The 12382-nt window shown below is 44.8% G+C and overlaps 1 protein-coding gene across 2 annotated transcripts in view; it reads right to left on the bottom strand.

Annotated features, from left to right (window-relative positions):
* PLCL2 (phospholipase C like 2) overlaps positions 1 to 10329 on the bottom strand; it is a 99745-nt gene extending 89416 nt beyond the window's left edge. For both annotated transcript variants that reach the window (XM_027639480.1, XM_027639481.1), the window contains exons 1-2: positions 10239 to 10329; positions 8990 to 9527 (exon numbers count right to left, since the gene is read on the bottom strand). In XM_027639480.1, the coding sequence (XP_027495281.1) occupies positions 8990 to 9298 (309 nt within the window). In that variant the 5' untranslated portion in view covers positions 9299 to 9527; positions 10239 to 10329. The remainder of the gene's footprint in view (positions 1 to 8989; positions 9528 to 10238) is intronic.
* Between the last annotated feature and the right edge of the window lie 2053 nt (positions 10330 to 12382).

Below are 12382 nucleotides of genomic sequence, written 5' to 3'. Positions count from 1 at the left end.
TTCACATACATGGATGTTAACACATCAAAACACAAAAAGGCTCTGCTTTTTTTTAGTGAAAGCAAAATAATAATGCTGGTAAGAAAGGAAAAAAGAGATAAGAAAATAGGGGGGGAAAAAAGTTAGAATCACAGAAGCTTAACCATAAAGAGATCTTGAAAATTCTGTGGAAGTGTTTTCTACCAAAAAAGCAGCAGTTCTTTTTCTTCTGCAATACTGATTATCTTATAATTGAGAGAAAATATCAAATCATTTTTACCAATTTTAGCAAAGGTATTAGGGCAGTCATGACACTAATACACATAATATCAATTATCTGCTATATATTTGTAAGGTACCCGTTTCTTAAACCAAAATAAAGCCCACAAATAAGTTTCTTTTATTATAGTAAATATTTTGTACAGTGAATGTTGAAGTCCGCCTCAAGATCTTGTTATATTTTAGTTTTCGTTTTATAAAGCTGTCAGCTGCCATTCTGAAAAAGGGTTGGTTTGTTTGTTTGTTTAAAGACACATCCTGTCTGCCTGCACTTATTTCCAGAACATGAATGTTTGGGATCTGAAAAGATCCCCGAACACGGTATACAAGCTGAAGTACTCAGGGATATTTTATTAGTTATTCCAAAGGGTCAAATGACATTAAAAGGAGTCCCAGGAGAGGCAGAAATGAATCACAGATATTTTACTTTCCCAAGGCTGCACCAGTTAACACTGTGAGCCTCGATACTGCTGATTTCCAGTCACATGCCATATTGCATTCTTCACTGTCTTGAACACTGGTGTTCTGCGAGGTCAGTGTCTAGGAGGGAACAGGTGAGTGAACTCAAGGATGTTCCTATTCAGAAGTAAGGGACAGATGAGCCTATACAGACATCTTTAGAAATTAAACTAGTTGTATACATATTAAGAGATGTACTGCAGTCAAGAGGATAGGTAACATATCCTTCCAAAGGATTGCTTCATGCATAATCTCCTTAAACAGGGAGAATTAAGTACAACAATGGCACTACCCCATGCCTAAATGGCATGCCAGATGTGAAAATCAACTGTAAAACAGTAACAATAGTCTTTATAAACCCAGTTCCAAAACAGGGAAAGAGGCCACTTACTACTTACTCTCCTTAAAGACAAACAAACCAGCCCCTTTGAAAGGACCCTTTTTTACACCAATGCTGTAATCCAGTGATAATATTATAAATTGTATTTACTATTATTTTAAAATATTTAGAAGAAACAGTATTTTCTCATAAATTATATTTCTGAACTCGATTCTGCAACATCATATTGCCCAATTTAGAGGTGGTAAAGATTATAAATAATTGATTTTTATTTTAACTATGGAGTATAGAATTTGATCTTGTATTTAAAATCCATAGTCTACAATCACTTAACAAAAAAAGAAAAAATTCATGTATCATGACAATGGAAATGAGAGCATAATTAAAACTGGATGTTTACCTGAAGGCGGAAGAGCTGACGGCATGTTAGAAGGTAAGTTAAAATCAGAAAGAACCTGACAAATTGAAGATATAATCTGAAATAATTAGAATGCTGTTAGTAGGACAAGTACAAGCTTTTAAACTCTGTGCAGATGATCGCTTTTGCCCATTGCAAAGAGGAACAATCAGCCAGCAGCGGGCATAGAAGGATCATAAACAAAAGGTGACTAAAAGACAAAGAGCATCATACTAAAATATATTAACAGTTGATCCTGGAGCAGAGGAGCGGAGCAGAGTAGACTGACCTCTTGAGGTCTCTTCCAGCCCTATTTCTTAACATTCTTCAATGCATATATGTTGCTGATTTTTCTCATATTTTCCTCTTGTCTGTGCATATTAAACATAAATTACTATACACCTTTCCTCCCCCAAAATATACCTGCTAGTCTGTTTATATTTAGATTTCTGAATTTTGAGCACAATCCCACATTGGTATGCAAAGACAAATAATTTAGAATCCATGTACTAGTATTATAATATGTATTTCAACTTAATTTGGTCCTTAAAGATTGACAACTGGCAAATTTTATCTAAGGGTTTTTCCTAATAGAGTCAATGCAACCAATACAAAAGTTGATGGCAAGATCACCCATGGACCAGCAAAGGCTGGGAAACTACACAATTAACTTGTCCTGTCAGTTTATGTTTAAATCTCTTTTAATTTTCCATGAATGCAATCAAATCATGGGAGCAATGTATTATTTGTGAGCCATGAACAGGAGACCACTGCTCTAATTCCTAGTTTAAAAATAGGGTAAACTAATAGTGGTGTCTTTGATCTGATAACAGACATAAGTAAAAAACTCATCAAGTATTCATAATGACCTTAAATGCCATTAAATAATTTTTCACCACTGAACAGACTGAACATGTTTTGTGGATAGTCTAAGGTTTCGTGGGAGTAGGGGGTGAAGGAGTCGCTATAATTCACACTAGCCAAGCTCTTTACTCAGTCAACAGAAATAGACAGATAAGCTCTTCCAGAAGAGAAGTCAGAAAAGCTAAATTCATCCAAATTAAGCTCCTGCTCCAAGTCAGCTTTTGGAAAAAATACTTTATCTTCGTGGGCTATAGTACATAAGCTAACTAAATTACATACTGAACTTGCATAAAGCGAGTATCCACATGCATACATTTCTACAAACACCTTTTTATTTTTTTTTGTGTTACATATATTCAAATAAAACTCTGATTACTGCAGTCCGCATAAACTGCTAACGCAAATAAAAATATATACCAAATGCAATGCACAACATACCCACTCAGTGGCCATCACACATCTCAGTTCAGTGTCGCTGTTAACAAGTAGTAAACTGCCTGATACCTCTGTGTAATGTATATACATGATACTCTATGCAAATACCTAAGGTTTACAGCTTTTATATCACAGAAGATATAATTTAGGATTGTTTTGGTGTTAAGTATTCTTTTAAAATATAGATTATATTTTTAAAAATTAGGAAGCCAGTACACAATCAGTAGTAGAGGACAAAGGAGAATGACTACAAATGCAGATAGGTGCTGGTCATCTTCTACAGTGTAGCTAAGAGTCCAACAAATCACAGAGACAGCATCCTCTAAAAGAAAGCTCCAGGATTCATGGAGCTGCAGTCAGCTATTCAGGTCTCTCACACTATCTGACAAACCACAGAGATGAGACAGATCTACAACAAATCAACAAGAGGAAACTAAGAAATAAACAAAAACACATCCAGAAACAGCCTCTCAGAAAAACCTACTTTGGCTGTCTGGTTGAATAGCTGTCCAAGGTCATATGTAGGGACAGCTCAACTATCACAGCCTCCTTTCCTAAATATATGCTTTTTTTTGTGCTATCAATTTTGGTGTCAATTAGCACATGTGCTCTGGGCAAAATACCTTTCACTGTTGGCACATTCACAAGCACAGATCTTCTGTTAACTAGGAATTCAGATAAGAATGTAGCATTCTGTTTCCAACAGAAAGAGCATGAGGAAACAAAATATGTGTTAGTTCTCTCCTTTTTTCTTCTCTGTGGCTGTTTTCTTTGAACTTAACATAAAGAGCCTTAGCACCTTTGGGAGTATGACTGCTCAATCAAGCTTACTTGCAAATGTGTGACAAAGTAAGAAGTTACTTGGGTATAAATGCATGCACATATAAATATATTAAAAAAATCTCCCCACAGCAATATTTGCAATATGAAAGATGACTGAAAATCAGGTAATTTCATATACTTTAAACTTCCAAAGCCAAATATGTATGATCTATTCCTGGGCCTCCAAAAAGACTTGCAAACATGCCATTGTGGCTAAGGTAATTTAGGACTGCAGAGAACCTAAATCTACTGAAAATGCTACTTTAGAGTTTGCCATGAACACAAAAGGCTTTCTGTTAAAGCCTTTAAAACAATCATAGCGGTAGAAAACACTGACTAACATTCTCCATATTTCACACTTTGTACACCTGATACAAACAGGTATACAGTATGAACTAAAGATCACAGAAGATTGAACAAGATAGTAACATAGACTGGCATTACAACAAGAAAAAAAAAGATCTTGATGTATATGCTGTATGTGACAGAAAGACACAGACATAAGCACGTTTAATTTTAAAAGCAAAGCTCTGCTGAAAATTAAACCCTTGAAGATCTATCTGCTAAATTTGGTTGCTCTCTTCTCACAGACTTTGAAACTTAGGAGTTGACAATGTTCAGCAAGTGCATGACTTTCCAAAATGAAAGCTTGACTTTATACCCAGAATAAAAAAGAGAGATACAAATTCGTTTAAGTTATCAGCCAAGAAATTTATTGGCACTGAGATCAGCACTGCTATATGAAAACAAACACCTCGGACTTTGCTTCCACACACATGTTGATAAAAACATTCCTGCTCACAGAATGCCAAAGCCACCTTTCTCCACATATTTCTCTGTACTGTCTTCCTAAATAACTGCAGTCTCTCCTAAGTGTCTCTCTTCTCATTTTATTACTGCAAACTGTCTCCTAATAAAGACATATCTGTCCTCCTGGATCTCCTCTCTGTCTAGGGTTATAGCTTTGAGAAACCATGAGGTTCTGTAAGCATTTACTGGACACCCCTGAAAGCAAGCAGCTCTGAGGAAACATACCCATACACCACAAGTCATTTGCTCCCTTAAAGATTCTCAAATGCCTACCATCTCAAAGTCTCTTTAACAGAGGCATGGCAGAACCTCACACAAAAATAAAGCAAGCTCACTGCCAACTGTCAGAACAGCTAAGAAAAGTTCACAAGATGCTTAAATCCACTTTGAACTGCAAGATGTAAACTCATTTTACAGAGTATTATAGGAAATGTTGTAGGAAATTGCATAATAGGAATCCATAGCTAGTTGCACCAAGGAAAACACTATAGAAAAACAAAACACTGACCACAAAACCCACTACATTCAAATAAGTGGCACATAAATTAGTTCACAAATCAGAAAGCTGAGAGCCTAACTCCCATGAACGCACAACATATCATCACTACCACCTCCTGAAAAATCAGAATCTCATAAAGACAGAGAGTAAGAAACAGAAAGGGAAAAAGTATAAACACAGGTATGTAGGTCCTAGCCCTCAAATTTGGTTCAAAGGCAAGCAATGAAATAGGCTATTCCATAAAAATTACTAGAAATGAAGATTACAATCTTTAATCCTTTCAACCTAAACACAGTTTATATATTAGTGAAAGGCCAAGGAAACTACTATGTATGAAGACTGTATTAGTTTTTTCCCAGTAATAGTAATCCTACCACCTCTCATCATCCTAGGTGACACTTCAAACTCATATATCATCTTGTACCAAACAAGAAAAAGACAAATTGATGAAGGCACACAAAAATAATAAAAATAGACAGAAAAAAATAGAGAGCTACCAGAAAGAGAGAGAACAGAGACTGCAAGTAAGAAAGGAAAGGGAAAAAAGGCAGCAACTGCTCTTCTCAGAGTTATGAAAATAGACGACCAATGGAAGCACAGACTGAAACCAAAATAAAATACATATCTCTGCTCCTGATTTTCATGCACAAACATGTGGTTCTATAAGAATTTAATCTGAACCGGAACTTTATTCAAATGTCAATTTTTTTGTTTGCGACTGAAAAGCCTACACAGTCAGCAGACACAACATTTAAAGTATTAGATTTTCCATAAAGGTGCATTTTACGGATCAACTAACAATGTCACGTTTTGCATGAATGATGAAATCTACACCTGCATGGAACAGACCTGTTTCCTGAGCTTACTCCGTATCTTCTTTAAGAGCAGTTTTACATTCCTGATATAAATTATTAAAACATTTTTAAAAAATATATGACATTTTACTTTTTCCTCTCTGTTTACAGACTGTAAGAGCAGGCAAGAAGCATCTTAAGGTTTACTACCTGTGCCAGATGTTCCAAAAGGTTTCATAAAGAAAACCAGACATCAGCACAACCGGATTCAAACCACCTGTGAACTGCTGAACTAAACAGGTAGAATAATATTCAGAATATATGAAGACAAGTGATTTTTCCCAGAAGTATTAACAGTCATATCTGAAATAAATATGGACCGCACAACTTTAAATGTAATGTTGTCACATTTTTCCACTCGTGATAATTATTCAAATGATAACACAAAGTTTTAGTAATCGGTTCTTGGCTGCTAAACAGATTACTGTTCACATCTGCGAAATGGTATTCATTGGTAATAACAGCAAAAAGTTGAACAATTTTTTATTCCAAAGTGCTACCGTTTCTGTAGAAACTAAGAACCTTGATTCGGGTATCCATGAAATGCAATTCAAAACCTATTTCCTTATCTCATGCTTCTTGATTTTAGTATAACATGAATCCCTAGGCCCTGCGACCTTGCCTGGTCCCCAGAGAGGCAGAAGGTTGCTGTATAATTAAATCACACACTACAAAGTAGTACAGTGGCATGATATACACTGCAAACAACACTACTGTCTTTCTTGGGCTACCACAGAGGAAACAAAGCAGTGTTAATAAGTATCAGACCTGTAAAAAAAATCACTGGCAAATCCAGCAAATATTAAGTCATTCCAAAACCAAGCTCGGCTGCCCCTTGTCCATTGTTGTAATTTCTTTAACACACACACATACACAGCACACGTACACGCCCAGCATCACTGCTCAAACAGGAAGGGTGGGTGCAGGCTGTCAACTGTGTTCCACTGCTCACTGCCCTTGCCTCCCCTTCATTTTTACAGCAAGGTTCAGGAGACAGTAACACAACTTTCGATACACTGCTAGTCTTGAAATCCCACACACTTTTCTATCATCCAATCATCAGAACAACAGAGGTAACAGGTAAAACACAGACTGTGTGAAATTTCTGTTCTAACTGTGGTGAAGAGACAAGGGGTGGACTGTGTGTGCAAACTGTCCCCTTTTGTTTGGTGTTGTGATGGTGTTGTTTTGATTTTGGTGTGGGGAATTCTTTTTTTGTTGATGTGACTGAAGTTTGTGAAGACTGTGAGATGAATATGGATTTTAATGATAATCCTTAAATACATAATTCACAGAGGCAAGAGGTGGAATGTCTTAGGTTTCCATGACAAGATTTTGGTAGCAGGGAGGCTACATGGGGGGCTTCTGTGAGAAGCTGCTAGTCTTCCCCTGTGACTGACAAAGCCAATGCCAGTCAGCTCCAGGCTGACCAAGGCTGGCCCCATTAGTGACTGTGGTAGTGCCCTGGGATAACAGATTTAGAAAGGGGGGGAGGAAGCAATAGCACTCAGAGAGAGAAGGGACAATATACAAGAGAAACAACTCTGCAGACACCAAGGTCAGTGAAGAAGGAGCAGGAGAAGGTGCTCCAAGTGCCAGAGCAGCAATTCCCCTGCAGCCCATGGTAAAGACAACAGTGAAATAGGCAGCCTGCAGCCCATGGAGATTCACAGTGGAGCAAATATGCACCTGCAGCCCGTGGAGGACCTCATGACAGAGTAGGCAGATGCCTGAAGAAGGCTGTGACCCTGTGGGAATCCCACACTGGAGCAGGTTCCCGGCAGGACCTGTGGACCCATGGAAAATGAGGAGCCCACACCAGACCAGGTGTGCTGGCAAGACTTGTGACCCTGTGGGAGAACCACACAGGAGCAGTTCACGAAGAGCTGCACCCTGTGGGAAAAACTCACGTTGGAGAAATTCGTGGAGGACTGCCTCCCATGGGAGGAACCCCACAATGCAGCAGGGGAAGAGTGTGAGGAGTCCTCCCCCTGAGGAGGAAGGAGAAGCTGAAACAACTGACCGCAACCTCCATCGCCTGTCCCCCTGCACTGCTGGAGAGTGGCAGGGTGAAAGGGGGGTGGTTTTAAAATTTGGTTTTATTTCTCATCCTACTCTGATTTGATTGGTAATACATCAATTGCCCCACATCAAGTATATTGCTGAGGGATCTCTACTAGTCCTTATCTCAACCCACAAGCCTTTCATTCCATCTTTTCTCCATCTTCTCTCCCCTGTCCAGCTGAGGGGGGAGTGATAGAGCAGCTTTGGTGGGTGTCTGGCATCCAGCCAAGGTCAGCCCATCACAGTTGATTTTGGAAGTATATAAATATCTAAGAAAACATCTAGCTTAATGTACATCTACATGATCTTGGTTAAACTCGGATCTTAAGTACTTGAAATTGTGCTTCCTTTTACAGCTAGTACAGCTATTATACCAGTGGAGGAATTTCTCTATGTTCTCTCAACCTTTTCACTGGAGTTGGGAAAGGCGACCCAAAACATCTTTCAGGAACCACAAATGCAAATAAAGAGAACAACTTCACTTGTAAAAATAACTGTATTAAAAAAACCCAATCCCATTCCTTTTTTGCCTAAGCTACATTCTACCATTGATGCTCCCCCTACTTTTCAAACTGAAACACTAGCGTTCAGAATATGGAGAGCTAAGTATAAATAAAGATGTTTCTATAGGTGAAGTACAACACAGCCTACTACTAAACGAGCTGTCACTTTTAACAAGAAGAATGTTCCCTATTCTACCTTCTCCCACCCCCAGCCCAATGAGATCCTGAATCTCTCATCACCTGCTGTATGCCTGTCACACACACAAGCCAATGGTGCCACAAAATTGCTCTGCACAGGTGCATCCCAAATAACAAGCATACTGTGCAATTCACATCTTTCCCTGCCAGGCTGGTGCCCATGTTGTCTGGTCACAATCCAGCTAGTTTCTCTCGCTTTTTGTAAGAGGAGTTAGAGCCTTCTGCTTTAATAAATCTCAAAGCACCATGTCCTCCACCCCAGGCATGGATGTATACAAAGCCATCCTCTCACTGTTGTCCACTTCTGACAAAGGAAAAATCAAGTCTCCTCACCATAGGGGGAGAGGAAAAGAAGAGAAAGAAAAAAGCCGCCTGTCCTTTCATCTAGAGCCAAGGCTCTGTGAGCTAAATCTATCGCCTGCATCTCCCTGCCCCTGTCACAGAGAAAGACCCAAGACCCCGATGGGGAGAAGCAAGAGCTCTTACCTTAATTATGCTGCTCCTCCGGGGGATGCCGGGTTTGCCTTCTCGTTGTTGACTGGTGGAAAATCCTTTCTCTTTGCTGCTGCTCTCCGGGCTTGCAGGAGGAGCTGATCCCGGCTCCTCGCCGGCTCCCGGCTGTGCACAGTCCCCGTTGGAGACCCGGCTGCCCGCACTGTCAAAGCGGGATCTCCCACCGCCGCCTCCTCCTCCTTCCCCATCTCCTGCCTTGAAGGCCACCTTCCCTTGAAGCGGCCCCGGGGAGGAGGGCAGCCCCCCGCCGCCGGTGCCGCCACCGCTGCCAAACTCCGCCATCAGCCTCCCTGGCTACGGCAGAAGCACCGCCGCTGCCCCCCTCCCCTCCTCCCGCGGCTCCTCGGCGGTGGCTCTCCTTCCGCTTTCTCTCTATTTACGATCGGGGGATTTCGAGCCAAAGTCTCTCCCCTCCGCGCATTTGGCAGCCGAGGCCGCGTAGCTCCAGGAGGGGAGGGGGGACGGACGAAACGTGTCGGTGGCGGCTCGGCGAGCACCAGTCCCGCAGCACCTGGGGAGGGAAGAGGAGACGAAACGTGACAGGCTGCCCTCGCACGAGGCGGGCGAGCGTCGCACCGCGGCGCGCTGCCCTGCGCGCACACGCGAGCGCGCGTGGGAGGAGAGGGGCTGCGCGGGGTCCCCGCCGGTCGCCCCGCGGGGCAAAGGCGCGACCCGCCGCGGGGGCACCGGGCGGGCAGCGAGAGCAGCCCTGCTGAGGGGAGAAGGGCCGGCCCGCCCCGGCCCCCGCGGGGCGGGGGAGGCTGGAGGGGACCAGAGGAACTACGCCGTTGGGGCTGCTCAGCCGGGGAAAGCGAGAGGCGCTGATGGCGGTATTTTCTCACCCTGACACAGCGACACCCACAATCCCTGAAGCGGGAGCGAAAAGAGAACTTGCAGAACAACACGCCCCAAACCCTCCGGCCCCGGCCCGGAGGGAAGCCCGTCCCACCCACGGCGGGGACGATCCGTCGCAGCCCCTCTTCGACCCCGGGCGACGGTAAGAAGCGGCGGAAGGCGAGCAGCGCCGCCGCGGCCCCGCGGGGCAGCCCCCAGTCGCCCTCAGCAACTTTTGTCCCCTCCCTCCCGCTGCCCGCCGACATCCAGCCACCCCACAGCGGCGACAGCCGGCCGGGGCAGAGACACCTCCGGACCCCGCACCGCTACTCGCGGTGCCCCCGCACCGCACCGCCCCCCTCCCGCACGCTGCGGCCCCGCTACCCACCTCGGCGGCGAGGGGAGCCCCCGGCTGCCGCCGCTGCAGTAGCCGCTTTTCCCCCTCTCCCCTCCTCCCCGCTATGGTCGCCGCCTCTGCCCGGAGCCGGATACAGAGAGAAACTGATTCATGTGGCTGCTTCCCTCGCTCTCTGCTTCTTCTGCTGCTGCTGCTGCTGCCGCCGCCGCCTTCCCCAGCCCAATGCTCGGCAACAGCGGGAAGACGCCGGCAGAGCCGAGGGGAGAAACAGTCCCGACCGCCCCCGCGAGGAAACTCTCCGGGGAAGGCAGAGCGAGCGATCGAGGCTCGCCCCCCTCCCCGGCGCCGCCAGTCACAGGGGCCGGCCCCGCGCGGATTGGGCGGCCCCGCCGCCAGCACCCCCCTGCGGCAGCTCGGGGGCGCTCCGCCGGAGGGCAGGACCCGCGCCCGCCCCTTCCCGCGCCCCGCGCTCACCGCTGGATTCCTCTGCGCGCTCCCGTCCCGCGCCTGTTGCCCGGGCTCCGGGCTGACACAAAAGAGCCCGCTCTCCGGCTCCCCGCGCCCGGCGCATCCTCCACTCCGCGCTCCTCTCCGGCCCGGGCGAAGACTCCTTCCACCCCTCTTGTCGCGGCCTCGCGCCCTTCACCCGCCCTGCCCACCCGAGGGGCCGCGGCCGCCGGGGAGCGCAGGAAGGGCGTGGGGCGGCGGCCCAACGAGCGTTCCCGCGCCCTGCCGGCAGCTCACAGCCCGCTGAGAGCCCAATTAGTGCCATTAATTAATAAAGGAACGAAGGTGATGGAATGCTGGAATATTAAAATCTTAACGGAAACTGTAACTTGAGTTACCCTGTGCCCACAACACAGCAAGCACGGCTGGAGAGCCTTCATATACCCCATTACACTAGTTTAGGTTTGCTGTGAGACAAACAGGAGGGACTTGGTGTACGAGGAATAATTCAGAGAGCTACGTGTTTATTTTTACCTCTTGACACGGCTGCATATTGCAAGAACTTGATATTTCACGATTAAGTTGAATAAAGGGAAATGAAATGCCTCCGTTGAGGCACTTTGGCCCTCTGCTTGAAATTCAGAAGTTGAGTCAGTCAGGGAGACATTGAGAGCACAGGCAAAATTGAGAATCACATAAATAGGAGTGCAAAGAGTCACACTGAGCAAAGAGACACCTAAGACAGCCCACATAAATAGGAGTGCAAAGAGTCACACTGAGCAAAGAGACACCTAAGATAGCCCACACCATCTGACCTTCAGCATTTGACTGAAGTGCTTAATGCAAGAGCTCGACTCGAATTATAGTTGAACGAAAGCACTACACTTTTCTTTTAGGTTCCCCCATTTGTCCTCTGAAGACTGCTCTGTCTGGAGCCTCGGTGCCAGAGGTCAGACACCTAGATACCCAAAATAAGGCAGTGTGCTGGTGCAGAGTATCATGGTGGAAACACTGGAGTAAAGGGTACATTTTCAGTCCTGTTCCCTGGCTCCAGGGCTTTACCATGGACTGCAGAGCAGTGTCACCATACCTTGGTGGCCCACTGCCTTGAGCTGTCTCCAAAGGGGAGGCACCTTCATCTTCTCCTTCAGAACACAAAAGGACAGCTCACTCCTCCAAAACACTGAGATCCACAAGGATGATGTCTTTTGTCTGTGTTTACTGATTAGGTCACTTGGAGCATGAGAGCCCTTATTTCAATGTCCTCTTCCTGAAGGGGTTCACATCTGTGTCCCCACTGCCATTTAAAAAGCTGCCAACTTATAGACTGTTTCTGGTGTGTTTTCCTTGGGAAGATGTGCCACGCTATAGAAAGGAAACCAAGAGACACCAGGCCAGAAAGAAGATGGAGCACAAGTGGGAATGCCACTGCAGTTTAGCAGTAATCTGCTCATGGGTGTTATTAAATAGTCATCTTGGAAGCAAGGAAAGGACCAAACAACTCACCATTGATGTGAGAGGTCTAGGAACTAAGATGCAGGAACCTACTCAGGTTTGTATCATGGAAATGCCACACCACCCCTCAAAATAAATCTCCTTCAGGTGCATAATAATCACGTATAATAAAGTGTTAATCTCTGGTCCTTGACTCACAGACAATATTCTGGACAATGGTGTTTGTTACTGCAGTGAAAAAGGACCATAAATTATGATCCAGGTTGGAAGAA

Source organism: Corapipo altera, unplaced genomic scaffold, assembly GCF_003945725.1.
Source record: "Corapipo altera isolate COAL_440 unplaced genomic scaffold, ASM394572v1 44, whole genome shotgun sequence".
NCBI classification, from domain to species: Eukaryota; Metazoa; Chordata; class Aves; order Passeriformes; family Pipridae; genus Corapipo; species Corapipo altera.
Note: the sequence above shows the minus strand (reverse complement) of the source record. Positions and strands in the feature narration are given on the sequence as shown.